This window comes from Penicillium hordei, assembly GCF_028827395.1.
Source record: "Penicillium hordei strain IBT 12815 chromosome Unknown utg000004l_segment0_segment0, whole genome shotgun sequence".
Classification (NCBI taxonomy): Eukaryota; Fungi; Ascomycota; class Eurotiomycetes; order Eurotiales; family Aspergillaceae; genus Penicillium; species Penicillium hordei.
This window is the reverse complement of record NW_026623145.1, coordinates 935,416-961,570: the sequence shown is the minus strand read 5'-3', so window position 1 is coordinate 961,570 and position 26,155 is coordinate 935,416. Positions and strand designations below refer to the sequence as shown.

General features: G+C 49.4%; 10 protein-coding genes across 10 annotated transcripts; 6 read left to right on the top strand and 4 right to left on the bottom strand.

The window, feature by feature from the left end:
- Positions 1-226: 226 nt before the first annotated feature.
- On the top strand, positions 227-1,956 carry N7537_007632 (hexadecenal dehydrogenase; the record flags this gene model as incomplete). The annotated part of the gene is made up of 4 exons (XM_056898687.1): positions 227-366; positions 419-649; positions 719-1,518; positions 1,589-1,956. 4 exons carry the CDS (start codon positions 227-229, stop codon positions 1,954-1,956), a joined length of 1,539 nt encoding a protein of 512 aa, XP_056750763.1.
- Positions 1,957-3,033: 1,077 nt separating this feature from the next.
- Positions 3,034-5,022, bottom strand: N7537_007631 (putative AP-3 adaptor complex subunit mu; the record flags this gene model as incomplete). Its single annotated transcript, XM_056898686.1, has 3 exons — positions 3,034-4,444; positions 4,508-4,927; positions 4,979-5,022. The coding sequence occupies 3 exons, from the start codon at positions 5,020-5,022 to the stop codon at positions 3,034-3,036; spliced, it is 1,875 nt and encodes a 624-aa protein (XP_056750762.1).
- Positions 5,023-5,191: 169 nt separating this feature from the next.
- On the top strand, positions 5,192-5,567 carry N7537_007630 (uncharacterized protein; the record flags this gene model as incomplete). Its single annotated transcript, XM_056898685.1, has 2 exons — positions 5,192-5,316; positions 5,386-5,567. Exons 1-2 carry the CDS (start codon positions 5,193-5,195, stop codon positions 5,565-5,567), a joined length of 306 nt encoding a protein of 101 aa, XP_056750761.1. The 5' UTR covers position 5,192.
- Positions 5,568-5,992: 425 nt separating this feature from the next.
- Positions 5,993-6,784, bottom strand: N7537_007629 (uncharacterized protein; the record flags this gene model as incomplete). The annotated part of the gene is made up of 1 exon (XM_056898684.1): positions 5,993-6,784. One exon carries the CDS (start codon positions 6,782-6,784, stop codon positions 5,993-5,995), a length of 792 nt encoding a protein of 263 aa, XP_056750760.1.
- A 670-nt stretch (positions 6,785-7,454) lies between these two features.
- Positions 7,455-11,120, top strand: N7537_007628 (uncharacterized protein; the record flags this gene model as incomplete). The annotated part of the gene is made up of 4 exons (XM_056898683.1): positions 7,455-7,568; positions 7,777-7,917; positions 7,979-10,906; positions 10,965-11,120. The coding sequence occupies 4 exons, from the start codon at positions 7,455-7,457 to the stop codon at positions 11,070-11,072; spliced, it is 3,291 nt and encodes a 1,096-aa protein (XP_056750759.1). The 3' UTR covers positions 11,073-11,120.
- Positions 11,121-11,787: 667 nt separating this feature from the next.
- N7537_007627 (pepsin-like aspartic protease) lies at positions 11,788-13,204 on the top strand (the record flags this gene model as incomplete). Its single annotated transcript, XM_056898682.1, has 3 exons — positions 11,788-12,162; positions 12,192-13,064; positions 13,118-13,204. The coding sequence occupies 3 exons, from the start codon at positions 11,788-11,790 to the stop codon at positions 13,202-13,204; spliced, it is 1,335 nt and encodes a 444-aa protein (XP_056750758.1).
- A 322-nt stretch (positions 13,205-13,526) lies between these two features.
- Positions 13,527-14,864, bottom strand: N7537_007626 (NAD(P)-dependent alcohol dehydrogenase; the record flags this gene model as incomplete). Its single annotated transcript, XM_056898681.1, has 4 exons — positions 13,527-13,562; positions 13,617-13,733; positions 13,792-14,661; positions 14,721-14,864. 4 exons carry the CDS (start codon positions 14,862-14,864, stop codon positions 13,527-13,529), a joined length of 1,167 nt encoding a protein of 388 aa, XP_056750757.1.
- A 503-nt stretch (positions 14,865-15,367) lies between these two features.
- N7537_007625 (RNA methyltransferase, TrmH family) lies at positions 15,368-17,146 on the bottom strand (the record flags this gene model as incomplete). Its single annotated transcript, XM_056898680.1, has 1 exon — positions 15,368-17,146. The coding sequence occupies one exon, from the start codon at positions 17,144-17,146 to the stop codon at positions 15,368-15,370; it is 1,779 nt and encodes a 592-aa protein (XP_056750756.1).
- A 428-nt stretch (positions 17,147-17,574) lies between these two features.
- On the top strand, positions 17,575-22,318 carry N7537_007624 (uncharacterized protein; the record flags this gene model as incomplete). Its single annotated transcript, XM_056898679.1, has 3 exons — positions 17,575-17,898; positions 17,966-21,734; positions 21,876-22,318. 3 exons carry the CDS (start codon positions 17,575-17,577, stop codon positions 22,316-22,318), a joined length of 4,536 nt encoding a protein of 1,511 aa, XP_056750755.1.
- An 811-nt stretch (positions 22,319-23,129) lies between these two features.
- N7537_007623 (uncharacterized protein) lies at positions 23,130-24,889 on the top strand (the record flags this gene model as incomplete). The annotated part of the gene is made up of 5 exons (XM_056898678.1): positions 23,130-23,271; positions 23,345-23,704; positions 23,806-24,161; positions 24,212-24,373; positions 24,434-24,889. The coding sequence occupies 5 exons, from the start codon at positions 23,130-23,132 to the stop codon at positions 24,887-24,889; spliced, it is 1,476 nt and encodes a 491-aa protein (XP_056750754.1).
- Positions 24,890-26,155: the final 1,266 nt, after the last annotated feature.

Here is a 26,155-nt window from a genome sequence, read left to right as displayed (position 1 = left end):
TAAGCCGAGAGCTCGGAGCATGTGGGCCTCAAAAAACAAATAGGGGCTGATATGAAGAAAGTTAGAATTTGCCTAAGTAATTGTTCAATGGTGTATGGAGATCCCTAGGCCGTTATGGAGCGGGGACTGTCCACATCCAACTTATATACCCGCAGGCAACCTGTCACTTTCCTCCCTTTCCCACTTTTTGACCTTTTATCTTAATTTATCTTAATTTCCCTTCATCATGGTTGCACTACCCGAGTTTAGAGCGACTTCGCTTGAGGAGATTCCCGCACGTATCTCCACGGTCCGCAAGGCGTTTAATGAGCACAAGACCCGCGACTTGGAGTTCCGCCTCGTCCAGCTGCGCAAGCTGTACTGGGCGTGAGTACTGAGTTCTTCTTTCTTTCCGGTCAATTCATTAACACTTTTCCAGTATCAAAGATAATGAGGAGGATATTATGGAGGCCTGCGCCCAGGACCTGAACAAGCCTCGGTTCGAGACCAACCTCGGAGAGAGTGGATGGCTCCTGAACGACATTGTCTTCACGACGCGCAACCTGCACAAATGGGCCAAGGATGAGAAGGCCTCGGATATTGATCTCGCCTTCAAGTTCATGACCCCTAAGATCAGAAAGGATCCTCTGGGTACTGTGCTGGTCATTGGGTACATCTCCCCCTTCCCTCACGACGCGCATGAGAAATACCCCGACTAACAAGCTCCTTACCACCCTAGTGCCTTCAACTTCCCCTTCCAGTTAACTCTCGGCCCCGCCATCGGTGCCATCGCCGCCGGAAACACAGTGGTGATCAAGCCTAGCGAAAATGCCCCCCGTAGCGCCGCCGTCATGCAAAAGATCATCGAGGCCAGTCTCGACCCCTCGTGCTACAAAATCATCCAGGGCGGTATCCCCGAGACACAGGCCCTGCTCGCCGAACGGTGGGACAAGATCTTCTTCACAGGCGGTGCCACCGTCGGGCGCATCATCGCCAAGGCCGCTGCACAGAATCTGACCCCCGTTGTGCTCGAGCTTGGCGGTATGAACCCAGCCATCGTGTCCAAGAGTGCGGACCCGCGTCTCGTCGCCCGCCGCATGCTCTGGGGCAAGCTCCTGAACGCCGGCCAGCTCTGCACCTCCCAGAACTACCTGCTGGTCGACAAGTCGCTCGTTCCGGAGGTCGTACAGGAATTCAAGAATGCGTACAAGGAGTTCTACCCCCAGGGTGCTAAGGGCTCGCCTGATTACGCGCGCATCGTCAATGAGACCGCCTTCGCTCGTCTCAAGTCCATGCTTGATAATACTAAGGGCCAGATCCTTATGGGTGGCACTATGGATGAGAAGGAGCTGTTCATCGAGCCTACCGTTGTCCAGGTTGACTCGGTTGATGACTCCCTGTGCTCGCAGGAGAGCTTCGGTCCCTTCATCCCCATCTTGCCTGTGGAGAACCTCGACGAGGCCATCAGCCTGGCCAATGGTGTCCAGAGCACGCCGCTGGGTCTCTACCCCTTCGGTAACAAGGCTGACGTTAACAAGAGTAAGTTTCTCTCTTTCCTGTTTTGCATCTGATACCCCGCAAAGATAGCTATTCTAATCCCCTCTCTTAGTTGTATCTTCCACCCGCTCCGGCGGCGTTTCCTGCAACGACGCCGCGCTGCATATCCCAACCCTGCCCTTCGGCGGTGTCGGCGAGAGTGGCTACGGTGCTTACCGCGGCCGCTCCAGCTTTGACGTCTGGGTGCACCGCCGCACCATCACTTCCACCCCAAGCTGGCTGGAGTCCCTCCTGGCTATCCGGTACCCACCGTACGCCGGAAAGATCAGCAAATTCAATGCTGCTAGCGCTCTGCACCCCGACTTTGACCGCAACGGCAACAAGCTGAGTCTCGGCTGGCTGCGCTACATCTTCACTTTGGGTGGAGGTAGTGCGAAGGCTGGAGCTGGCAGAGCTGCTGCTATTGCTGCCAGTAAGTGATCATCTCTAATTTCCTTCACGTTTCCCCCGTCATTTCTGTGAATATTTTCTACATCTTGCAAAAATCTGTTTGGGTGGGTTTAGTTTGGTCTTGGAGACTTCTCTCTTTCAGATGAAGAGGAGAACTAAGCTCTGAGATCCCTGCACCAACCCCTGTCTGTGGCTGCTTATATGCTTCAGATGAAGACGCATAATCCCTGCCTATTCTATATACCCCTAACCTCATGTTCTGGTTCAATTCTGTTTCCCCTCCGAGGATGTCTATCTTTACCATTTCCTTTTCACCTTGTCATCATACCCTGGAATCGAGAACAAGAAGTTAAGCTCATAATCCGTGAATCTTAATGAATCATTCTCTTTTCCTTCTTTGTCGCCCCTTTTACATTCTAATGCGCCTTCACATCTGTTCCAATCATTCAATCTGCAGATCATACCTATCAAAGCTTTTTTGGAAATCACAGTCTAACCCATAATAGTTGCCTACGTCGTCCTACAGGTCCTCGAACGCCGATCTTCGAAATTATGAACGTGAACACTCGCCCCTGAATTTGGATACCCCGCTTAGGATCTGCTTTGGTGCTGATCACCCCTTGTCTTGGAAGAGAAGTTGGGTTTCGGCTTGGATTAGCATGTGCAGATGACTTCGGGATCTTTCTATAGTAAAATAATTTGCCACCTAGGTAAGTACTAGTACTTTTTGGATTTGATTGCTCTTATCTAAGGTGATGGTTTTGTTTTGTATTTATGAGCCATGTATTTTTTGGAATTCATTCAAGTGTTTTTGTCACCTTAGGTAGGCGGGTGAGTAGTTTATCTAGATATCATGGCATGGTATTGGAGTCTTAGAGCTCCCACAATACAAGGGAAGGTATGTAGTTTTTTTGTACAAAACCCTCTAGCCTGCGGCATTACATCAAGGTAAACGAACCCCTGATTGAAAATTCATAGACAGATCCAACATTCATGTCATGATTCATGCTGTCAAATGCAGTGATTATCGAATGCGCTATCTAAACCAGACAAATGCCTCGGCTCATCTGACCGAAAAAAAGGAAACTAAGTCAAGTACATTGGGCTTTAGCAGCGACGTTCCACGCCGCGATTACTCACACACAGGTACTTGACACCCTTGTATGGCTTGACACCCTCGCCTAAGCCGCGACTGCGACGCTGGTCGATGTTGAGACTGTCCACTTTGATACCAGACGGAAGCCAGCCCCGCACGGAGAAGGACACCGACGCTGAGTTGGGCATCAGGCTTGCATTGACCTGGGCTTTGGTTCTGCGCGTGGGACGCGATGTAGATGATGGGGCGAAGAATGCGGGGAGGTGGGCGTTATACTGGGATTGTGATTGGAGAGGGGGTGTGGGGGTGTGAGGTACGGAGGGATTTGGGGATGGGCTGGTAGCTGCAACGGAATCTTCTTCCACGTCTTCTGGGTGTAAAGCGGCGGAGCGGGAGGACTTCTTCGTTGACTTCTTCTTTTTCTTTTTGCGCTTGGATGGGTCGGAGGATCTGGTTTTCTTGGATGTACTGGCGGATTTGTCGTTGTAAGAGGTGGGCGCCTCGTAGTAGCCTTGTAGGAGGTTGGCATTGGCGTCTTCGTCGGCATCCTCGACGCTGTCATCAAAGTCATCATCGCCGGATGGATAGCCTGAGACACTGCAACGCAGTGTGGCTGTTCCAGTCAATGATCCGGCATCCTTGCCAGTGGGAATCCGCCACTCGAGAAGTCCGCTCGAGGGGGTGAATTGAGCGTCACCACGGCTGGCCTGCATGTCCGTGATATGGCGGACTGACTTTGAGATCGGAACGCTAACAACAACCTCCTCAAGTGCTGGTCCGGAGCTTCCACTTCCGCCACCACCTAGGAATGACGGCGTTGATGTGCCGGATCCGCTTCGGGGAACTCCAGGCCGCGAAGATGAGCTTTGGCCCGGGAAATTTGTGTTCAAAGTCAGTCGAACCTCAAACTCGGAACCAGATGAGCCGAGTGATTTGCGAATATCGACAATAGCAGGTAGGAATAGCTTTTCCATATGGCTTGGTGGCTCCTCCTGGTCAGGATCTATGGGAAGAAGATCCACTTCATATCCAGCCAAAATAAACCGTCCATCGGGAGGTATAAAGCTGAGCTCCCCCGGCCGTTCCTTCCACCGAGCTAGCCGAACACATGGATGGAAAACCGGTAGTTCAATCTTGCGACCAAGGACATGCTGACCACCCGGCGCTGATAACGATAGCAGTAGGTCCGGGACTCCCGATATCTTCGCAGTAAATGCAATGGTGCCGGATACCAATGCAGACAGCAGTCGTCCCGAAGGAGCCATAGTAACAGAAAGAGATTCAATGATGTCGACATATAGCTCATTAGAGGTATGCCGTACACCGGGCCGTCGCCAAGGAATGGCGGGTCCTTGTGATGCACTGGCGGCGGCGAGGGATTGCTTGAGAGGATTAGTAGATCCTAGCGTTGGCGTAGATGTACTAAACCCCACGCGAACATATTAATGCCAAATAATATCGTCTGTCAAGTCAAGAGCTGCTCACCCAGGTACTCCGATTCCACCTAGCAGCTTCCCCATCCACCCGGGAACCTCAACAACTTCTTGCAATGCATTGGGTTCGGTATTGCATACTGTCCCTCCATCACACATTTCATTAAGAAGCTGCGCAACAACATCGTAATTGGCCTGGATCTTAGTTGCGAGCAGCGGCGCTCCAACAAAGTCCTCAAGTACATCGATCACGCGATGTAGGAACTCCAATGCTAGAAGCGGCTCCGTGTCGACTTCGCTTATTGCAAGAAACAACAGATTCGACTCCACTGTCGAAAATACCGTCACCGGCGGTGAAGCGCTAGGAATGTACAGCAAGGAAGGGCGCGGTTCGGCATAGGCAAGGTAGAGGGGCAGGATGGCGGAGGCCGAGGGCGGGCGGGATCGATATACATGTTCGACGAGGGGGGCACTGGGGAGGACGGGTTAGTATGGTCTTGTAAACCGGTGTAGAATATCCCACTTTTGCTGGTCATATATGTAAACGGCATCAATCTCGCCGCTCATGATGACTGTTGTCTGATGATGAGATTACTTGTGTCCGCGTAGATTGCATAGCTCCCGTGTTTTGCCGCCGATTCCCGCCTTCCGATAACTTTTTGGAGACAACAGACATCAACTCATAGTAAGCGGGCTCTGGTGATACAGTGCGCGTTTGGTTCTTGTTCTTACTCCAAATGTTTAATTCACTCTACACACTCTTCACCTCTGATAAGCACACCATGGATACCCAGCCGAAAGACGCCAAGCAGGCTCTGGCCGAGGACAAGTACGACGACTGTTTGTCCTGCAGAGTGACTGGTATGTGTTATGTTTAGCCCGTGATCCGGGCTGATAATACCGGCGTTTTGTACTGACATCCTGTACCAGGATCTGCTGCTTTTATGGGCCTTGGAGTCTACAGCTACTACACTGGAATGGCCAATCTTCGGAAACAAGAGAAGGCCATCATGCAAGGCCCCACAAAATACAAGATGGGCTCGCGCAAGTTGGGGATTGCCTCGATCTCTGCAACATTAGTGGGAATGGGGTTGTGGCGGGCGTTTAATTGAGTATTGTACCTTAAACCCATACTAAAGCATATGGGATGTGATGAAGGCCGGGACCGAGCAGGCTAGATGTTTGATAGTGAAGCGCAGGTTGGAAGCTTTGTAAGATATTGATTGTTATTTAGTTGCAAGCCAATGATAATTGCCACTCCGGGTATCGGGTATCACCACCAGGCATATCCGTCTATATGCTATGTCACAAGGGGAAGGGAAAAATAATAATAAGAAAAAGAGACAATGAAGACAACAAAGAAACCCAAGGAAGAGAAGAACAAAAAAAAAAAAAAAAACCATATGCAAAATGTCCCTTCCTTGTTATGCACCCGAAAAGCACCTTCATACCCGAAATCTCAACCAGCCACTGTGTGACAATCAGAAGGGAATGGTCGTCACTTCGTCATCATATAATACTTTATCCGGGTCAAGACCTAGGTAAAGCGGCCTCGTTTCCCACCTCCTGATGCATCCCGTCCGTTGTTAAGTCCTGACAGATCGAAGAAATCTGGGAAAGTGAATTTCCTCTTGGACCCAAGACTAGCGGGTGACTCCCGTGGCGAAGGGCGCGCATTTGATCGTGGGTGGTTGTTGTGACGATGGTGTGGTCGACTGTTGCGAGGCATCACTGAGACACTCACAGGAGCGCCGTCCTGCATAGTCGCAGATGAGTTGTCCGACGACTGCACATCCATGTCGAGCTCTTGACACTGAGGGTATGTAGGACCAGCGGAGAAGGTGAAGATGGCAGGTGTGGCGAGCGAAGGTGTTTCGTGGAGCTGTGAGGGAGGAGGAGGAGTGGTCGACTCTGGCTTGGATGTGGGTGCGGGCGCTGAAGTGGGGGGCTGACGAGCAATTGTTTCGGGTGTAGGTTTTTCTTTGCGGACAGTAGCCGGAGTAGCACTTCGGTCACGCTTGTCGGCCTCTGCGTCTTCATCGCTGCTTTGTGATCCAGTTCCGTCACATTTTTCGGTTGCCCATTGTCGAACCTTCCACCCCTCTCCGTCTCCGAGACCGAGGTTCTCACGGTCAAGGAAGTGGAGCAGATCCTCTATCGCGTCCTGGTATCCTGCCGACCTTGCCTGGGCTTGTTCACATACTGCATTCTTGTACAGGTTTGTGACGGACAGAGCTGCCGCCTTGAATTGCTGGAGGAGTTGCTCCGGAGGTTGCGGGCGGGGTGTCGAGCTCGGAAGAGAGGTATTGAGGGACCTCATGGAGTCCATGGCAGGGAAGAATATCAAGGCCCTGTTGAGCAGTGGTTATGGAGACGAAAGTGTTTGTATTGGCAACTTCTTATGCCGTGCGTCGTTCCTCAGTGGACAAATGGCGATAGCGAAGAGCTTGGAAGTGGTGAAAGAGAGAAGTGGAAATGAGAGGGACTGTGAGAAGATAGAAGGCAAGAGCCAATAGAGCTAAAATCAGATATGTCAAGGGTAGTTGTTCACCCAGCTGTGCAACAATAAGCAGCACTCAGATGTGTCAACGGAGGAACTTTCGTTTTCAAGGTTGTTGCAGATGACCGCCCTGGCCCGGTAACGAGAAAGCCCACTTTCCGACGGAATAACAATATTCCATACCGTAGGCCCTACCGAAAGGCGGTATCTTCATTTGCCATGGACGCGCTTTGGATACCTTCAATAATCCTGGTCTGGAATTGTTCAGTAGCATTCAATCTATGGGATCACCATTGATGAGTCGCTCCAACCTTTGAATCCATCCTGGACTATATTCAAACAATTTCCCTCACTTCTTCACCACTCCGACCGGCCGTTGGTTCTTTCTTCCTGCACTACGCGATCCGACTAGTCGCGAGCTTCCGATATTCTTTGTTGCACGCTCAAAGACGTGTTTAAACAGCGAACGCACCTCCACTCTGTTTACCAAAGATAAAACATGGCTCCTGTCCTCGCGTCTGATCCAGACTCGCAGCCTGATACTCCCATGACTGATACAAATGACGACACGGTCCCTTCGGTGCCCGTGGATAGTGCCGACGCGCAAATGACTGTATGTGACATTGTTCCTACTCGCTTGTCTAGAACAGAGTGCTGCATGATTGCCCATATATATATTTGCTTTTTTGTTCCAAATTCCCCAAGCCCATGCTAATTTTCTTTTGTACTCTAGAGCCGCCAAAACACCCCAGATTACACGGTAACGATACCTTTGGTCTACAACGCTGTTAGAAAGGGAAAGTTGCTAATTGTTTGAATAGGACTCTGACACAAATCCCAACACCACTGCAAGCAGCGTTGCGGGCGACGCCGCGGCCGATGGACGTAGGCGCAGATCTGAGGCCAACCACCTCAGAAAAAGCATCCTAGGCAAGAAGCATGGCCGCCTCGATAATACGAAGGTATGGGTCATAATATAAGATTACTGACAACCATTTTTTGCTGATACATGATGTTTTACAGGAGGATGATTCGATTCGCCGATTCCGATACCTTCTCGGTCTCACTGACCTCTTTCGCCACTTCATCGAGACGAATCCAAACCCTGAAATCAAAGGGATTATGGCAGAAATCGACCGACAAAATGCGGAGACAGAGGAAAAGGCCCGCAAGGGCTCTAAGCGCACTGGGGGTGCTGGTAGTGAGCGGCGCCGCAGGACCGAACAAGAAGAAGACGCCGAGCTGCTACAGGATGAGAAGCAGGGCGGCGATAGCACCACCGTATTCCGAGAGTCACCAGCATTTATCCACGGTGAGCTACGTGATTACCAGGTCGCAGGCTTGAACTGGCTCGTTTCGCTACACGAGAACGGTATCTCCGGTATCCTGGCCGATGAGATGGGTCTCGGCAAGACCCTACAGACGATTTCGTTCCTGGGATATCTACGTTACATTCGTGATATTAACGGGCCTCATTTGGTCGTCGTACCGAAGTCAACCCTGGACAACTGGAAGCGAGAGTTCGCAAAGTGGACCCCCGATATCGATGTCCTGGTACTCCAAGGTAACAAAGAAGAACGACAACAGTTGATCAATGAGCGCTTAGTCGAGGAGGAGTTCGATGTTTGTATCACCAGTTATGAAATGATCCTCCGCGAGAAGTCGCACCTGAAGAAGTTTGCCTGGGAATACATTATCATCGACGAGGCCCATCGGATCAAAAACGAAGAATCATCGTTGTCCCAGATCATCCGTCTTTTCAACTCCCGCAATCGGTTGCTAATTACCGGTACTCCGCTACAAAACAATCTGCATGAACTGTGGGCCTTGCTCAACTTCCTTCTCCCAGATGTCTTCGGCGATTCCGAGGCATTTGACCAGTGGTTCTCAAACCAGGAGTCCGACCAAGACACCGTGGTACAGCAACTCCATCGTGTTCTCCGCCCTTTCTTGCTTCGGCGTGTGAAGAGTGACGTCGAGAAGAGTTTGCTACCGAAGAAGGAACTAAACCTCTATGTCCCAATGTCTGAAATGCAACGGAGGTGGTACCAGAAAATTCTGGAGAAAGATATTGACGCCGTCAATGGCGCCGCTGGGAAGCGCGAGTCCAAGACCCGCCTGTTGAACATTGTTATGCAGCTGCGGAAGTGTTGCAATCATCCCTACCTGTTCGAGGGAGCTGAACCAGGCCCTCCGTATACCACCGACGAACATCTTGTTTTCAATTCTGGAAAGATGGCCATTCTGGACAAACTTCTGAAGCGCATGCAAGCGGATGGTAGTCGTGTGCTCATCTTCTCTCAGATGAGTCGTGTACTGGATATCTTGGAAGATTACTGTTGTTTCCGAGACTACAACTACTGCCGTATCGATGGTACCACGGCGCACGAGGACCGCATTGCTGCCATTGATGACTACAACAAACCCGGATCCGACAAATTCGTTTTCCTTCTCACCACCAGAGCTGGTGGTCTGGGTATCAACTTGACCTCAGCTGATATCGTCGTCCTCTTCGACAGTGACTGGAACCCGCAAGCTGATTTGCAAGCCATGGACCGAGCTCACCGCATTGGTCAAACTAAGCAGGTTAAAGTTTTCCGATTCATCACAGAGAACGCCATTGAAGAGAAGGTTCTGGAGCGAGCAGCTCAGAAACTGCGTCTGGATCAGCTTGTCATTCAACAAGGTCGTGCTGGACAACAGGCCAGCAAAGCATCTTCAAAAGAGGACCTCCTTGGTATGATTCAGCACGGTGCTGCCGACGTCTTCAACACCAAGGGTGGGGATGGACACGATGTAGCCGAAGATGAAGATATCGAGACTATCCTGCGTAAAGGCGAAGAACGAACTGCAGAGCTCAGCAAGAAGTACGAGACCCTCGGCATTGATGACTTGCAGAAGTTCTCCTCTGAGAGTGCGTATGAATGGAACGGCAAAGATTTCACTGAGCGGAAGAAGGATATTGGCATCAGTTGGATCAACCCAGCCAAGCGTGAGCGCAAAGAGCAATTTTATTCCATCGACAAATACTACCGCCAAGCGTTGGCCACTGGAGGCCGAACCGCCGATACAAAGCCCAAGGTCCCACGTGCTCCTAAACAAATCACTGTCCATGACTGGCAATTCTTCCCTCCTGGTCTTCACGAGCTCCAAGAGAAGGAGACTGCCTACTTCCACAAGGAAATTGGTTACAAGGCTCAATTGCCTGAAGGTCCCGAAGAGGAGCTCAGTGAGCGAGAGGCTGAGCGTGACCTTGAACAACAGGAGATTGACAACTCTGTGCCTCTTACTGAGGAGGAGCAAGCCGAGAAAGCTCGTATGTCAGAAGAAGGGTTTGCTACCTGGAACCGACGTGACTTCCAGCAATTTATCAACGGATCTGCCAAGTTCGGTCGCACCGACTACAAGGGTATTGCTACCGAGGTGGACAGCAAGGAGCCCAATGAGATTAAGGAATATGCCGAAGTCTTCTGGCGCCGATATACCGAGATTCAGGACTATCCTAAGTACCTCCGAGTCATCGATCAGGGTGAGGAGAAGGTGCGAAAGATAGATCACCAGCGGAAGATGCTCCGCAAGAAGTTGGAGATGTACCGTGTGCCGCTTCAGCAGCTCAAGATCAACTACACCGTGTCCACCACCAACAAAAAGGTTTATACCGAAGATGAGGACCGATTCTTGTTGATCATGTTGGACAAGTATGGAGTCGAAGGCGAAAATTTGTATGAAAACATCCGTGAAGAGATTCGTGAATCGCCTCTGTTCCGATTCGATTTCTTCATGCTCAGTCGCACGCCCGTGGAAATCGGTCGCCGCTGCACTACTCTGCTCAACACCGTGGCGAAGGAATTCGAGCCCAGTGAGGGCAAAGGCCGCGGTCGTGACCGTGACGAGGAGGAAGAGATGGAAGAAGCGCCCCCTGCCAAGAAGAAGGCTAAGAATGGAGCTGCTGTAAGTTTCGTCTAAATCGATCATCTGTCACTTTGATCCTAACTTTTTTGTTTTGCAGCCGACCAAACAGGTCAAGGCCACCAAGGGTGGTAGCAAGACTGCCTCTGCCGCAAGTTCCCGGGCTCCCAGTGCTGCTGCAAGCAAGTCTAAGAGTCGCAAGAGGTAATCATGTGGATTGAGGGTCCACGGGGTGTGTGTACGTTCCCAGTTTGCTAAGGTCGGTATTGGTGATTCGGGTATTGGGGCCGGTTTTATCGGGATCGGCGCAAATGATCTTTTAATGTACTTTTGTAATTGAAATAGAGTTACTTGTCTTACTCCGAAAGGCTTATCGTATATTCCCTGTATAATCCCACATTCACGAAAATCCCCCCGGCCTGACCGGAGTCCGTACCACCGTGTATCGCAGTGCATAGCGACCATAGATGGCGGATGGCCTTTCAGATGGCTTTCTAGGATAATCAGTTGTTTCCTGTAGATCCCCTTTTTAATACAGAATATCTATATGACTAGAGGTACTTATTCAATTATTTGTTACGCTATATGCTATAATAATTTAGTAAATCTGTAGATGGTCAATTTATTCCCCAGTGCCGATGACCATGCAGATCAGACCACCTGCCGCCATCACGCTGAAACAACACTAACCCTAAGTCATCTGCAATGACGGAATACAGGTTTTTTGGAATTCGCCTCCGTGAAACTGACAAATGACTAGCCTGCTTGCCAGGCATCGTAATATTTAAACGCCATGACGACGCTCGTTTCAAACCCCCCAGTTCATTGCATGATATTATTCCAGCATAAGTACTTAAGAAATCCCCACGCCCTAGCCATCCATCCTCAAACCCCTCAAATCTAAACAATCCATATCCCCCACCATGACGACTAGAATCAGCCTTATCGCAAACCCGCGCTACCAGAAGTCCGGCACAAAGTCGTACTTGTACGCCATGCGCAAGTATCGCTTCACCCCAACTAAGGGTGGCCCGTATTTCCTCGGCACTAGAATGGTACAGACTGGCCGACAGTACACTGATAAGCCCGTCGGAGGCCGTGCTCGGCTGCAGCAGGTGCTACAGAAGAAGGACGCTGTTAGCGACCAGGTTGGTCAAGTGGGTGCCGACGATATACAGAATGACTCGATGTATCTTGCCGAAGTTGGTATTGGCACACCAGCGCAGACACTGAGTCTGGACTTTGATACTGGGTCTGCGGATCTGTGGGCAAGTAGATTTCTTTCTATTTTTCTCCGAGTGATGCGCCAGTGACTAAGAAGGTCTAGGTCTGGTCCACGGAGTTGCCATCTAAGACTTTGTCGGACAACAAGAACCATACAATCTTTGATCCGACCAAATCAAGCACGTTCAAGGAGAAAGATGGCTCGACGTGGCAGATTAAGTACGGTGATGGCTCTTCTGCCTCTGGCACGGTCGGCAACGATAATGTCAACATCGGCGGACTGGTGGTCAAAGGCCAGGCTGTTGAGATCGCTGATATATTGTCCGATCAATTTGCACAAGGTGCTGGGGATGGGCTACTGGGACTTGCATTCGGTAATATCAATACTGTCAAGCCCGAGGCTGTGAGCACGCCTGTGGAGAATATGATCTCGCAATCCGACATCCCGAAGTCGGCTGAACTCTTCACGGCGAAGCTGGGGTCATGGCGAGACTCTGATGAGCCGGATAAGGGCGAGTCGTTCTATACCTTTGGTTATATTGACCAGGACACCGTCAAGGCCACTGAGGCAGAGATCTACTACACACCTGTCGATAACAGTCAGGGATTTTGGCTGTTTGATTCCGCCTCGGCGACGGTGAATGGAAAGTCTATTTCTCGGGCTGGGAACAAGGCTATTGCTGATACAGGGACTACTTTGGCGCTTGTGGATGACGAAACTTGTCAGGCCATTTATGATGCTATCCCCGGGGCGGAGTATGACGATAACAGCCAAGGATGGATCTTCCCATCCAACACATCGGCTGATAAATTACCTGTTATTTCCTTTGCTGTTGGTGATAAGCAATTTGTTGTGCAGAAAGAAGATCTAGGATTTGCCGAGGCCAAGTCTGGTTATGTCTATGGAGGCATCCAAAGTCGTGGTACTATGACCATGGATATTCTTGGTGATACCTTCCTGAAGGCCATCTATGCAGTAAGTAACACCCTTTGGAAGTTCACAGTCACACAAGCTAATCTGGTGGTTAGGTCTTCGATGTTGGTAATCTTCGCTTTGGCGCTGTGCAGCGAAAGGAGCTTCACCAAAATCTCTCTATGCCTTCTGAGTCTAGCTAGGCATGTGCATCGTGTAATATTGGGTTGTAACGCTTGTGATATACGCTTAGACATTCCAGACATTCATTTACAAGAATAATCGGCCGCTTATGCGACCATTTCATGTCTTTTGGTACCTTGTTAGTCCTTTTAGATTTATTCGTAGATGCATTGAAAAGCAGCAAAAAGCATGGACTGTGCAGGGGACCTTGCTCTATATAGCCACTACAGAATGCACTTGCCGCTATATGAACAGAAAAATAACTTGCTACAATCCACTAACAGAAAACAATCCCCCCAACCAAGTGAAAAGTGCCTCAATATGCATACTCAAATTATAATATCACAGGTCTGCCCATTTGATGACGGGCTTGATAACCTACGGTATATCTGTCAGCTTGTCTCTTTGGAATATTGATATTGAAGCACTTACACTTCCAGAGTGTAAATCTGCCATGGCTTGCTCTAAATCGCCCGGGGCATAGATTTTAGCAAGCTTATCAACCGGGAATTTCCCTTGCTTGTATAGATCAATCAGTTGTGGAACAATCTGAACAGCGACGGAAGGTTAGTCACGACTCGAGCGATTATCAAAAAGAAAGACTCACCACAGCGGGATTCGCACAGCCCTCAATAACACCAACGACACGCTTGCAAGCCATCATGAGTTCCAAGGGATCGATATTGAGGGATGAGCCAGCACGAGCCACACCAACAATAGCTAGGGTACCTTCATGGCCCAAAGCTTTGACGGCAGCCTCGAGCAGAGGAGCCACACCCGTGGTATCGAGAATACAGTCAACGCCATCCGGGAATATATCCAACAACCCCTGCGCAAGATCCGATACTCTCGTGTTCAACGTATGCGATGCACCAAGAGACTTCGCCATCTCGAGCTTCTTATCAACAATATCAACCGCGATAATGGTTTGTACTCCCTGAGACCGGGCAGCCAGCATAGCCGCCACCCCAACAGCGCCCATGCCAAGAACAGCAAAGCGACTTGTCGGTGTGGGCTTAAGGATATTGAATACGGTGCCAGCACCGGTGAGATATCCACAGCCAAGAGGAGCAAGGACAGCCATGTCTTCGACCGTAAGTCCGGACGCTGAAGGAGACTTAACGACAGACCGCTCGTCAACTACAGCTAGCTTGCTCATAGAGGACTGACCGAAGAACTGGCCACGGATTGGGCCCTTTCCGCCTGGAAAAGAGATGGGGGACTCGGCAGCGCTGAGACCTCGAGCACCGGCGAAGTTAATAGGTGTCACTTGACCGCAGAATCCATTTTGTCCTTTGCTACAGGGTCTGCATGTGTCTTTGAGGCAGGAGCTGAAGCTCAGGAAGACAAGGTCGCCTTCTTGGAGGGACTTGTCTTTCACGCCACTACCGACGCGGCGGACGATCCCGGCACCCTCATGACCTAGTACGGCGGGATAATCACCAATAGGAATTGCGCCCTGTTGGACGACGATATCCTGAGGGTATTTTGTTAGTCTCATTTGGTGACGTTCATTGTAAAATGGATACTACATACTGTGTGGCAAAGGCCTGTATATTTCATTTCAACCAAAACCTCATTGGCCCGAACTTCATCAAGAACAACATCTTGAAGAATAAAAGGAGCTCCTGGTTTCTCAACCACGAAGGCTGTGGTTGGGATCTGTTTTTGTGGAATCATGGCGGGGCGGGTTCAATGAATATGACGCAAGGATCTTCCTATGGGTTGATAAATATCTAATGAGTACTCTGTACACAAGCTAGAGATAAAGACACCTTAGAGTTAGGGTTGAAGGGAACAGACTTCTTAAGGGCATCCGGATCTTAAGGATATCCGGATCTCCAAGAGATCTCCGGGTCTCTTCCCCCCCACCAGACCCCGCGGTTTGTTCACCATAAATCTCCATGACCTGACTTCGGCGACGAGTTTCGGTAGATCTCGACCGAAAAGCTCTGTTTTAATGGGCGTGGTTTTAGGTTTTCGATCCTGATTTTGATTGATTAAATGCATCAAACCTCGGTAATCTCAAAATCGAGGAGATTCCGCCCTCAGAATGCGGTGTGTGATTAACCCCAATTCGGAACAAGTTGAGAACAAAAAACTGCAAATCAAAGACTCCAGTTATGTGCTATTGTACAAAGATGCTGTGTATATGCTAGAATACATAGTTATTAACAGACAGATTACCACATTTTCTCCTTTCCTATGTTCTTTTCCATGTTCTTTTCCTTCTTGAGGACATCACCCAGAGTCATGGGTGTTCGCAGGAACTTCTCCATCAGCAGCGCCGCGGCGACACTCACATTGAGACTGTCGATGCGCGCAGGATCAGATTGAACGCCTAGGATGGAACTCTGCCGGGCGCCTGGAATACTGATGATTGCATCTGCATGCGACTTGATATGCGAGCTCAATCCAGTAGCCTCACTGCCCATCATTATGACACTAGGCGCAGTAGTACTGGGCAATTGAGCCCCGCTTTGATCGCCGTTGGCCGAGATGTGGTCCAAATATAGGGAACCGGGAGTTGGGGCATCTGCAGCATAGAACCGCCACCCATTCTGCTGGGATCGCTGAATAAAATCAACTTCATTCTTCACGTGAAGGATAGGCATATTCTCAGCTGCACCAGCAGAGCATTTGATTGTGATGGGAGACAATGGTGCGGAGTTGCGACCAGCTAGAACAATTGCATCGACACCTAGGAAATAGGATGAGCGGATGATGGCGCCCATATTACCGGTATCGACCACTCCATCCAATAGCAAGACAATTGGGTATCGATGGCGTTGTTCAGTTTCATGCGGGGGCGGGGAAGGATGATGGATGCGGATACGATCATCGGTGCCATTTACCGCAGCTTCTTCCCGGGTTTGTGACGCAAGCTCCGTTCGGAAATACTCTTCGGATATAGATGGAACAGCCTGGAGACCACGCACTGGCAATTTTGGTAAAGGTGATGCTTCCAAAATAATACCATTGTGAGGTCGCCCAGCACTCATCTTGTCCATAAGTCGATCCCACCCTGCAAATGCCATTTTTACTGTAATGTTCTTTGACAGTGCCAGTTTGCGGATTGTGACCTTCGCCGCACTTAGCTCTTCCTCCGTGCTCTGGTAGATATAAAGCTTGTAGAGTTGACGCCGACTGCAGCGCAACGCCGCCTCCACGGCGCTGGTGCCGTAAATGAACTCAGATGCCGGTGTAGTGTAGGGGATTGTGTCCGGCACTTTGACGTTGTCCTTCACCCGTTCTGGAATTCTCTCCGTGATCCGGTGAGCCCTAGGCTTTGCTGGCTCCTTCTCTCTTGGTTCATCCATTGGAGGCCGTCCTCTTCCCGGTTGTGTGAATGGGCCATCTCGTGTTCGCGATTGGAATCGAGATTGGAACCGGGATTGATGCTCACGAGGCAGTCCTCGGAAATCACCAGAACGAATGAACTCATCCTCGTCGAACTCGAACTTTTCCTCCTTTCGGCTTTGTCGTGGGGATTCGGACCTGTCATTCCATGGCGATTGTCGGCGGTCATAGTCTTTACGACCTAAACCGTCTGATGTCCAGGCTTTTTTCGCCCCGAATTCTCGTTCACGCTGGCCGTAATTTCGTTGCACGCCAGAGTTGAATCCTGATCTCTCGGGCTTTTCTTCTCCATACTGTCGTGCCCCATATGTTCGACGGTCATTGAAGTTGGATTGATCTGATCTTCCGTATCTTTGTTGCGCTCCGTTTGTTTGACGACCATTGAAATTGGATTCACCTGATCTCTCGTATTGTCGCTGGCGCTTAGGAAAGCGAGTCTCGTTGCCGCGACGATTATCTCTGTCCACAGACTGAGACCTGCGAATACCCTCCCCAATTGCTGAATTCAATGATGCATGCCGAATAGCCAAGACTGTAGAATTTGAGGAACTAATCACTCTTGAAAGACCATTCAATCCCGTCCTTGAGATAGTTCTGAGCATTGCGACGAAGTTCCGGTCTTCGTAGATCCTCTCCTTCCGCCACATCGAAGAACTTCGTTATCGAACTGCGCGATAGGTCTCTACCCGCAACCAAGCTTATCGTTATCGGATGCCAAACCAACGCGTCGCGATCTGTGTATGCGACTTGAGTCTCTTCGAATTCGACCTTCTTCTCCCATCCTCTTCATTCATTCATTCCTTCATTCCTCTCTTTCATTGATTCGAACTCATCTTCCCTTTGAGAATCCAGTCAGCTCAGAGTTCGCTTGGTTGTCCATTAGGAACTTTCCCATCATCGATTCAATACCCATTTCACTGCTTAGCTTCGGTTCACTGAATTCTCCCAACCCTCACTTGTAGGAGCCACATGTGCGGTTTCTACCGCTTCATCTTCATTTCCCGATTCTTCATCTGATCAGGAATTCACCATGTCTCAATCTAGAGACTATTCTCGAACACCTGAAGACCCCGACGCAATGGCGGCACAATTGCTAGCGCAATTGCAAAGCGCTTCCTCTCACACGACTCCCATCTTCACTCCTAAGAGCTCCGAAAATGCCCTTCAGCCAGTGCAACAGTCCACTGGAAACTCAAAAGAATCCACAATGACTTTTGAGATTATCGCCCCAGCGGTTAACAACCCTGGAGACTATAAGTATTTGCCCGGTCATTTCGAAGTTCATCGCATTCTTGCAGTCGATATGGATAAGCCAAAGCTCATTGTGAGACTCAAAAGTGGTGAACGTCAAACTGTAAGTGAAAATAAACAAACAATCAATCAATCCCAAACTTCATTCAACTGACAATGACTTTCGTTAGATGACCATCAAGAAATTGAAAAGTCTCAAGAACGGACCGGAGGCTTTGCGTGAATTCAACCGTGAATCACAGAGTCCTGATCCCCTGGCAATGGACCAGGAACCTATTTCACACCTCATTTACTCAGGTGGAGATGGTCCTACAGACCATGATTCAGAGATGGACTGGGGACTTGCACGAAGGCGCCAACGGCGTGGCCCAGCAATCTCATACGATCATTTCTTCCGCAGTGGCGATGAAGATGACGATGCCGACTACCAAACCCGCCGTGAAGATAGCACCAGCGTGGAGATTGAAGACTCAGAGGAGTCCAGCGATGATGAATATGATGCTCCAACCAAACGCCGCCACCTGAGAAGAGGCGTACAAAAGGGCCGAAAGCAACACACTCGCGAATGGTCTGGACAGTCTTCCGCCTCCGATACAGGCAAACGAGCATCATCCCGTCTGCGACAAAGTCGTCGACGCAACATGAAAGAGCGCCTTGAAGATGACGAATATTCCGAGCGCGAAGTTGAGCAGCCTAAGCAAAAGTTCTCAGGTGCGCGGGAGCAGTTCCGTGAACTACCACTCGACAATGGGTTCAGACAGTGCCACTCCCAGTTATGTGCCCAATGCGGCTATGAAGATCATGACTCCGAAAAGGGAGCCTTGGTTTTCTGTCAAGGTTGTACTGTGTCATACCACCAAGGATGTCTTGGCGATCGAAGCACTCGAAAGCACTTGGTCACCAAGGTTGACGATGGTGATTTCATTCTTCAATGCAGTCGTTGCTTGGGGATCAAGCACCAAGAACATGACATGAAGCCTCATTTGGGCCACTGTGCCGTGTGTAGAGACGGAGGACCCATGTCGCAGCCTTTGCGGCAGACTCTTTCTTCCCAGGCTGAGCAGCAATTGCGGGAGGCCAATAATGGCATAGATCCGATTACCCACGTGGATATGTCTTGTGTCAACAATGTCGACAATGTCCTCATCAGATGCCTTGGTGGCACTCATAGTTGCAAGCGAGCCTTCCATCTCCAGCATCTATCAACTATGGCAGAGGAGGATCGTGCTGACATTGATCTCGCTAACTGGCAATGCAACGCCTGTTCTGAATCTCCCCCAGGGGCCAATCCAATCCATGTGATCGTTGCTTGGAGACCGAAGAAACCCGAAGTCAATGTCGTTCCGCGGTTGGTTGAAATGATCCCGGAGATCGACAAAGAATATCTTATCAAGTGGAACAAGATGTCCTACTTCCGTGTCACCTGGTTGACTGGAGACTGGGTCTGGTCCAAGTCCTCACCCAGCCAGATGAATGCGTTCCTCAAGTCAGATCGATCAACCAAACCCATCATGACAACAGCCGAGGCTGTCCCCGAAGACAATCTGCGAGTGGACATTATCTTTGATGTGGAATATCATATCGAGCCTGAATCCCAAGAGGATCGAGCAAACGCCGAGATGGTTAAGCGGGCATATGTTAAGTACAAAGGGTTGACCTACGAAGACTCAGTCTGGGAAGAACCTCCAAGTCAGACCGACACAGCCCGTTGGGAGGACTTCCAAACAGCTCTTACGGACAGGGTGCTCCGAGAGAATATCCACCCCCCGAGGCCGAAAGATCTTCAGAGCCGCCTCAAAGATGCCCGCAGAAAGGAGTTTGACCAGAGCCTTATGATGACTGCTCAACCTGCGCTGGTGACCGGTGGTCAGCTCATGGAGTATCAGCTAGATGGTGTGAACTGGCTGCTTTACATGTTCTTCACGCGGAAGAACGCTATTCTTGCTGACGATATGGGCCTCGGAAAGACAATCCAGGTCTTGACGCTGTTCTCCGCATTGATCGAACAGCTCGACTGTTTCCCATTCTTGGTCGTTGTTCCAAATGCGACTGTGCCAAATTGGCGCCGAGAGATCAAGAGCTGGTCGCCAGACGTTCGCGTTGTCACATATTATGGCAGTGCTCACGCTCGCGAGATGACCAGCGAACACGAGATGTTCCACGAGAATGGCACTCTATGTTGTCATGTGGTCATTGCTTCGTACGAGAGCATGGCCGACGATGGGACTAAGCGAGTTTTTTCCAGTGTTAATTGGGCCGGCTTGGTGGTTGATGAAGGTCAGCGCCTCAAGAATGACAAGACCCAGCTCTATGAGCGCCTTCGTCGCATGAAATTCGGTTTCAAGTTGCTGCTCACTGGCACACCACTTCAGAACAATATCAGAGAGTTGTTCAATCTGGTTCAGTTCATCGACCCAACTTACAATGCCGAGCAATTGGAGGTCCAATACGGAGGAACCCTAGACAAGGAAGACATTCGCAAGCTCCACGACATGATTCGACCATTCCTTCTGCGTCGAACAAAGGCAGAGGTTTTGCCGTTCCTCCCCCCGATGGTGCAAATCATCATCCCGATTTCGATGTCGGTTGTGCAGAAGAAACTGTACAAATCAATTCTGCGAAGGAACCCGCAGCTTATCAAGGCTATTTGCAAGAAGCAAACCGGGCAGTTGAAGAAAGCGGAGCGGCACAATCTGAACAACATCCTCATTCAGCTGCGGAAGTGTCTTTGTCACCCGTTTATTTACAACCGGGACATCGAAGAGCAAACCATGGATACTCAACTTTCCCATCGGCGCTTGGTCGAAGCATCCGGGAAACTTCAGTTGCTAAACTTAATGCTACCTCGACTTCGAGAGCGTGGACACCGCGTCCTCATCTTCAGTCAATTCTTAGAGAACCTTGACATTGTTGAAGACTTCCTCACTGGACTGGGACTCCAGTACCGCCGCCTGGATGGACGTTTGTCCTCGAGAGAAAAACAGCAACAAATCGACCAGTTCAACGATCCGGATTCCCCGTTCTTTGCTTTCTTGCTTTCGACGCGGTCGGGTGGTGTGGGAATCAACCTTGCCACTGCCGATACAGTGATCATCATGGATCCGGATTTCAACCCCAAGCAAGACATGCAGGCTTTGTCCCGTGCCCATCGAATCGGACAGAAGAATACGGTTCTTGTGTTCCACCTGGTAGTGCGCGCGTCAGTGGAAGAAAAAATTATGCAGAAAGGTAAAACCAAGATGGCCCTTGATCACGTACTTATCGATCGCATCGAAGCCGACGAAGATGAAGAAGACCTGGAGTCAATCCTCAAGCATGGTGCCCAGGCTCTTTTCAATGATGATAACTCGGCAGATATCACCTATGATAACCCCTCCATTGACAAGCTGTTGGACCGTAGCCAGGCTGAGCAAGCCGAGCAAGTGGCCAACGAGGGAAGTTCGAACCAGAATGAGCAGGCGCAGTTTAACTTCGCCCGAGTGTGGCAAAAGGATCAAGGTAGCCTTGAAGAAGTGACTGAGACTGAGGACACCCCTGTGGACATTACAGCGTGGGAGAAGATTCTGCAGGAGCGTGAGCGTGAAGCGCTCGAGGAGGCTAACCGACAAGCTGAGGGTCTTGGGCGCGGTAAGAGAAAGCGCGGTGCGCCCCGCTACAATACCATCATCGAAGGAGTTGACGACGACGACGAGAATCCCAGTCCCCAGAAGCCGCCTACCAAGATGCGAAAGGGCATTGCTGAAGATAACGAATATCAGCAGCCAGACGACGGCGAGGAGACTGGGTCCGACCTTGGAGGTGACCCAATGGTCACCGCATATGATGGAATTGAACCAATGGGCACTGGGGTTGGTGGTGAGGAGACTGAACCTGGAGCTGAGCAAAGCGGAGCTGTAGAGGATGCCGCTGTCGGCCCTAATGTGAATGCTGAACAGCGAGGTAAGGACTAATTCATTCCAACTCCAAGCGCGTTTTTATTACTCTTTTTTTCTTTTCTTTTTTTGGTTTAAAGCCTACCCTATCATTCCTTATTGCGTGCATAAAACAAATTTTGGTTAACATACATGATTCAAACGGCAGCCCGCGCGTTCCGCCGTGTTGAATCTCCACCCCTAGTGGTAGGGACCCACGACATCCAAGTTGCTTCCCCGCCTTGTGCGGCATGCCAAAAATGGCACACCCCTGGGTGTTGCCCACTCCGCCACGCCGGCGTCGAGTTCTGTGGCCTGTGTGGCCTGGCGCACTTAGGAGGCCGCCGTGCCTGCCCCCACCTGCAGTCAAGCGTACAGGTCACCCGTATGCTGGAAGCACTGGAGAAGAGCACGGAGGCCCCATCCCTCATCTATGGGGCGAAGAAATACCTTCAAGGTATTCTCAAATCGGTTGCGCGGACCGCTCGGGATGAACAGAAGAAGGCTTCGCTTCCCGCTCAGCCGGAGCCTCAGATTCGGCTCACCTCATCCTCAGTTGGCGGGGGCCGCACCAATGTCATTGATTTGACAGAGGCAAGTGGTGAGTCCTAAAGCTTATCTGGAATTTCTGCTACTGCGGCCCAGTAGGTGCATTTTTTGATCACTTCGCGATCACCGTGTGAGATGAGCCGAAGATCGTCTCTCTTTTCTATCTTTTTTTGCTTTTTTTCATTTACATTGTCAGAGCGCCAATTTGCATTGGGGGAGTCCAATGATTTATAAAAGAAAAACAAATCCCCCAAAAAGGGGAAAGCCTCAGACTAAAAAAAAATTCTAAAAAATTGGGGGGCGTTCTGGGCATTGGGAGCGAAAGATACCCAGCTTTGTTTTTTGTTAGATTTTGGAGAGAATCAAGAGAATCAACCTGAAGCTGTATGATTACAGTATTGCATATAGAACAAGTAGGCTCATCTTGATACAGACAATGTGATGGTATAGGAGAAAAGTACAGAGATCTAGGTTCTAGAGTTATAGATAACTTTTAGTTCTTCCGATTCATTTCTTTTTGTTTCTATAGACTTTTGAGCAAACACTTTACTATATGGCATCCTAGATGCAGGTTGTACACGACCAGAAAGCAATCCAAATCAGGCAAACCTCTGCATTTGAAGCTGCTGCACAATCCTCTAGCAAGAATATCACTATGCAATTCAAGAGGATTGTTAGTCGTTCCATGTCTGGCAACAAACCAATATTTAAAGAAACAAAGACGGGCATACGGCCATCTTTCTTCATCTCTCCACACATCCGCATCCCCTACCTTCATCATTCAAGCAACTTCATCAAACGAGGTTCACTACATGGGTCCCGCTAAAAAAATCATCATCGGCGAACGCGCCGCCTTGAGCAGCCGTTCGTGGAGATGAAGGCAGACCCCACTGCTTCACCGCAGGTGAAGCGCAAGACCACACAGAAGCTCGAGGAGCCTAGTATCTCGGAAAGCATCCTTCAGCCTCGGACTGGAGATGCTCCAGTCAAAACACCGGGTGATGATCATGAACAAGGTTGGTCTACAAAATCATAGAAGACTTCTACTTATGGAAAGTGGAAGCATTAACAGATGTATCGATGATGTAGCGAAAGGGTCATTGATCAAGGTTGAGAAACCTGACCTTGATATGATAGATAGTCTTGAAGATCAGAATGCCGCTACTGGTATTAATCAGAAACCATCCTCCGAGGATATCGATATGCCCTTCGCCTCCAAAATCGACCCCACTGAGCCACACATCAAGATTGAAATCCGGATCCTGATTTGGCAACTCGTCTTGAAGACCAGAAGCCAGCTACTGGTGTCAAACGTGATCCATCCTGCGATGCTACTGAGATGCCGCTGGCCCCTACAAGCAACTCAACTAAACCATCGATCAAGGTTGAGAAATCTGATCCTGATTCAGAAGTTCGCCTTGAAGACCAGAAGGCAGCTACTGGTGTTAAGTAAGACCTATCCTGCGAGGATACTGAGATTTCATTGACCCCCAAAATTGATCCAACTGAGCCATCAATTAAGGCTGAAAAGCCTGACCCTGATTTGGCAGCTGGTATTGAGGAACAGGATTCCGCCACTGGTATCAAACAAGATCCATCTTGTGATGATTCTAAGATGCCATTGGCCCCCAAAATTGACCCAAATGAACTGACGGCCAATTTTGACCACTCCGACTCTAAGCACAGTCTCATCTCCTTCGATTCCCAAGATCTTTTGGAAGAGACACGTACTCAGAATCGCCCTGATTCTTCGGACACAAAGCCAGAAGACCAGCTCAGCCTCATGTGTTTCAAGCAATTGGGAAAGGAACTAAAGCCCGGCGAAAGGCTACCGGATTGCCAAATTACCCATGGAAGCTCTTCCAGTTGTAACCATTGTTTAGGAGAGCATTCTAGATGTGACATAGTAAGCATGCACTGGCCCATACGATTATAGCACAGCTAACTTGGTGCTAGCTCCCATATAATCTGACAAATGACTTGTCACAACTGAAGCATGAGATGAACAAGGCTTTGGATGTGGGTGAGGCCATTGAAGAAAAGAAATGGTTCTACGATACATACCAGAATGTTTCCCGGGGAATTAATCAACAATCCGCCGGGCCCAGCGCATCATGTGTACAATTAAATTTGCCGAATATAGAGAGAGAAAAGTCCAAATGACAAGAATACTGCCAGAAGAACGCAGACAGGACCAGATTGAGAAAACGAGAATACCACCAGAAGAACGCGGACATTTTCAGGCTGAGGAAACGAGAATACCGCCAGAAGAATGCAGACAGGATCAAATCGACATCACGAGAATACTACCAGAAGAACGCAGACAGGATCAAATCGACATCACGAGAATACTACCAGAAGAACGCGGACAGAATCAAATCAAGAAGACAAGAAAGAGGACGTAAAGTGAAAGAAAATCTGTCAATGCAGAAGCCAGAGGCCCGGCTTAAACAAGAGGTCGTCCATCTCAAGCAAGAAACCCGGCTTAAGCATGAAGTTGTGCACCTCAAGGAAGAGGCCCGGCCCAAGCAAGAGATGAAGCTCAAGCAAGAGAGCCAGCTCAAGCAAGAGACACAGCTCAAGCAAGAAACCCGGCTTAAGCAGGAAGTTTTCCAGCTCAAGGAAGAGGCCTAGCTGTCAAGTTCCTGGGATTCGCTGTAGGAGAGAAGCATACCATGGGCCAAATGTCGCCATGATGGCCTTGACAGAACTGCAGTTGAGAAATTTTGTCATTTCAGTTGTTTTTGTTTCTATGGAAGTGTTTATTTGACTTGGAATCTACGCTAGATTTCGTGGGTTTTTTAGTTGGAAAGATGTTCCAACTTTTGGGAGATTGTGTTCTACCGCGAGAGTTAGGTCAAGCCAAGTCACGGGGCCTTCCAACGTTCCAATTGGCCTGAGCCGTTGTGAACGACATCCGACACGACAGGAAAGGAAAAGAGCGTAAAAGGTTATCTGTTTTGATTTTTTTGATTCGTTGTTTTTTTTTTATATGACCAATTTTGATTTTATGGCTCTGAATATTCCCATGTTCATCTGTTTGGGCTATTTTCAGGTTGGTGGCAGCCGCCTGAAACCACTTTGTCCCTTTTCAAGCAAGCAATACAAGTTTTCCTTAATGTGAAAGAGAAATAACTAGTAATTCCTCTTAGTGTATTGCCAAAAAGATGTGTGGTTCTAGAGGTTATATGGTTGACATAAGGTAGCCAAGGACATTGATATTGAGATGAGTCGTACTAGGTCGAAGAGGTATCCCAGGGAGGGAAGATAACTCACACATACCCGTAGAAACCTTGAAATCGATTAAGAGACAAAATCATTGTGTTATTCTCACAAAATAGTACTCTAATCTTTGTCTGTATTAGTAGGCCACTCTTGCTTTGCCCTCTACCCCTGGGCAGAGTGCAGAGGACCAGGCCTATTTGGAAGTCTTAAACATGCATAGTATTGATATAAGCGCGTTTAAGGCAAGGAACACGTGGAAAAGGTATGGAAGGTCAAGTTTATAATTGGACTAAGCATGTTCTGTAGGCAGCCGGTCATTCCTGTCAAGACACACGTTCACGCCTTTACAAGCCAAAGGCATTGGATTTCAAATGGTACACAGCTTATTCGTGTCTTTCAGTGGTCTATTCTTACAGCGTTTAGACTTTTCTGCTCTTTTTTGATCTTTGATATGCCGAGAAACAATGTCTCCATATCATGTGCACCACTGTATCCTCATTTCCCTGATCTGATAGACTAGGGGTTCTTTGTCTCCATAGGGATCTTATTGTGAGCTTGGAGATAGATCAATCCCCCATTGTGTACCCAATACATCCAGTGTATTCGGTGTATCCAGTGTATCCAGTATATCCAGTGTATCTAGGATAGTCTAGTTCATTGTACGGACTTAATTCA